Genomic DNA, 2537 nt, shown 5'->3' on the forward strand with positions numbered 1-2537 from the left:
TGAGATCCTCAAACTTTTGAGTGTAAACTCGAACTACTGACCTTATGGATGAGAATTAGATTTCTGGCCAATTTTTTGCCCAATCATATACGAATTTTTTATTGGATTCCATGGTATGCATTCAAATTAGGATACAAAATCATGTCCAAAACCGATTCAATCCACCAACCCAACCTGATGGATAAACTCAACTGCTTCATGAGCCAACATGTAACTCGATGCGTAAACTCAACTGCTGGTCAGCAGATGGACAGTATTATTGAAAAAAAGGTCGGTAGGGATTATTGACAGGAACAATGTCCCGCCACTAAATCAATCAAAGCACTGTGCTGTGCATGCATTGTGCTGTTAGTTCCCTCCGGACTACTCCATATCCACATGAATAAAAATGCTATTTTTAGCCAACCGAGTAGTCAATATCTCTAAATGGATACTACACAAAAGAAATCCAGTTTCATTTCCTCATCAGTACTAGTACTCTTTTCCTTATGCTTCTTCTTATCAAACTCGGCTTTTGCAAAAGATTTAAATCACGGTTCTCCTCTGTCGAAGTTGTTTCTTTTCGGGGATTCGTACCTTGATACAGGAAATGACAATTTTACGGTTATATCATGGAACATTCCTTATGGTATGACTTTCCCCGGTTTCCCCACTGGTCGTTTTTCCGATGGTCTTATCTTAACTGATTTTCTCGGTAAGTGAATTTACGTGTATTTCTTAAAACTTATAAAACCGTCCGGCCGCCCTAGTTAGCCAAACAATTGCTCCATTTCATTTCTAATAAGTACTCTTGTTGCTTTTGGTAATGCATCACTAGCATCATTCATGGGAATCAAGTCTCCAATGCCTTACAGACAATGGAACGATTTAAGCAAAACAAGAGTTAGCAATGGGATGAACTTCGCCCACGGAGGTACCGGTGTTTTCAACACACGGATAAGGGAACCAAATATGACCACACAAATCGATATTTTTAAACAGTATATTGCTGATGGAGTGTACAGCAGACACGACCTTGACGAGTCCATGGCTGTTGTCTCTAGCTCTCGTAATGACTACACACAATATTACACAGTTGACCATGGCACCCACGAGGTATGTACCTAGAACGCCATATGAGAAAAATGTAAAACGATTTAGCCGTTCAATATCAGTCATATAGCACTGGTGCAACAACACTTTTTTTTTTCTTTTTCTTTTTTGTATAATCTTGAGAACTGATTATGTGTGCATATAATGCAGGGATATCAAGCGTTTGATGTGAAAGTCATAGATCAGTTGGAGATGAATCTAAGAGAAATTAGAAATGTAGGAGTGAAGAAAGTAGTAATGATGACTATGCAACCCCTTGGATGTCTTCCTTACATGACAAGAACTCTATCCTACGAAAAGTGCGACAAACCTTTGATCAATGACAACATTTATCATAACACGTTGCTGAAAAAAGCCGTTCAGAGGCTCAACAGGGAAACAACTGATTCTCCATTTCATATTCTCGATCTCTATAGCGCTTTCATGTCTGTGATGAATAAACGAGGAGGAGGAGCAAACTTCTCGGGTATTGATAAGATAGCAAGTCCCGAGTCTGGGAACCCATTGTTGGAGCCATGTTGTACATCTACTGTCCGTAATGCTATGTGTGGGAGTGTTGATGCCAACGGGGTAAAACAATACACGTTATGCGACAACCCAAATGACGTTTTATTTTGGGATATATATCACCCTACAGAATCTGGCTGGCAAGCAATCTCCTCAGCTATGAAACCTTCTTTTGACGAGTTAATGCAATACAACATCTTCCAGCGACGACGTACCTCTGTTTCTGCCTCTGTAGATACTTCCTAAATTTTTCTTTGCTCTTTGTGGAACTGTCCAATCCGTATAATAAGTGTCTATGGACCAGTGATTGTGTTAATTTGTGACAGTTTAGATTGATTTTTATGGTTTGAACAATTAAATATTTGTATTTTTGATTTTTATTTTAAACAATAATAACTTTGATGTGGATTGCGAGTACATTATGGTTGCAGATTAATAATGGTAGATTTATTATTGTCACGATGCATATATTGGGTCACTGGATATACTTTGAGCCATGAAACAAAATTTGAGTCAGTAGCATAATGAATTCAGGTATCACCACGCAGAGTTTGGGCACATCCGTGGCAACTATTCAATGAAAAGGAAGATTGTAAGGCAAAAACTTTTTTTTCCCCAGCGAGATGAGCTTTGGGTCATCAAGCGAGATTGATCACATTCACGGGCATATTCTTTACTCTTTACAGTAGTAAATATAAGCTTAACATGCGAATACAGTAGTAAATATAAGCTTAACATGCGAATTTAGGGTCACATGAAATTTTAGATTACGTGCATATGCTTGTCAAAGAAATTTTAAAGGGAAAAATATCGTTTGGTTCTTTTTTAGGTGGTCCCAAATCAGTTTGGTCCTTTCATAAATCACCTTTTCCATTTGGTCCATAATTATTTAAAAATATTAAATGGACCAAAGTACCCTTTCGTGTTAATTCCTACTT

At 37.9% G+C, this 2537-nt stretch overlaps 1 protein-coding gene across 1 annotated transcript; it reads left to right on the forward strand.

Annotated features, from left to right (window-relative positions):
* Positions 1 to 396: 396 nt before the first annotated feature.
* On the forward strand, positions 397 to 2016 carry LOC113323647 (GDSL esterase/lipase At5g03610-like). Its single transcript, XM_026571980.1, has 3 exons — positions 397 to 694; positions 818 to 1095; positions 1243 to 2016. The coding sequence occupies exons 1-3, from the start codon at positions 427 to 429 to the stop codon at positions 1843 to 1845; spliced, it is 1149 nt and encodes a 382-aa protein (XP_026427765.1). The 5' UTR covers positions 397 to 426; the 3' UTR covers positions 1846 to 2016.
* Positions 2017 to 2537: the final 521 nt, after the last annotated feature.

Source organism: Papaver somniferum, chromosome 11, assembly GCF_003573695.1.
Source record: "Papaver somniferum cultivar HN1 chromosome 11, ASM357369v1, whole genome shotgun sequence".
Lineage (NCBI taxonomy): Eukaryota > Viridiplantae > Streptophyta > Magnoliopsida > Ranunculales > Papaveraceae > Papaver > Papaver somniferum.

What these genes read in the sequence shown, in the direction of transcription:
- LOC113323647 (XM_026571980.1), top strand. Translation starts at nt 427, where the DNA reads ATGGATACTACACAAAAGAAATCCAGTTTCATTTCCTCATCAGTACTA. An exon ending in TATCTTAACTGATTTTCTCG is followed by an intron (nt 695 to 817) that starts GTAAGTGAATTT and finishes ATGCATCACTAG; the next exon opens with CATCATTCATGGGAATCAAG. An exon ending in TTGACCATGGCACCCACGAG is followed by an intron (nt 1,096 to 1,242) that starts GTATGTACCTAG and finishes CATATAATGCAG; the next exon opens with GGATATCAAGCGTTTGATGT.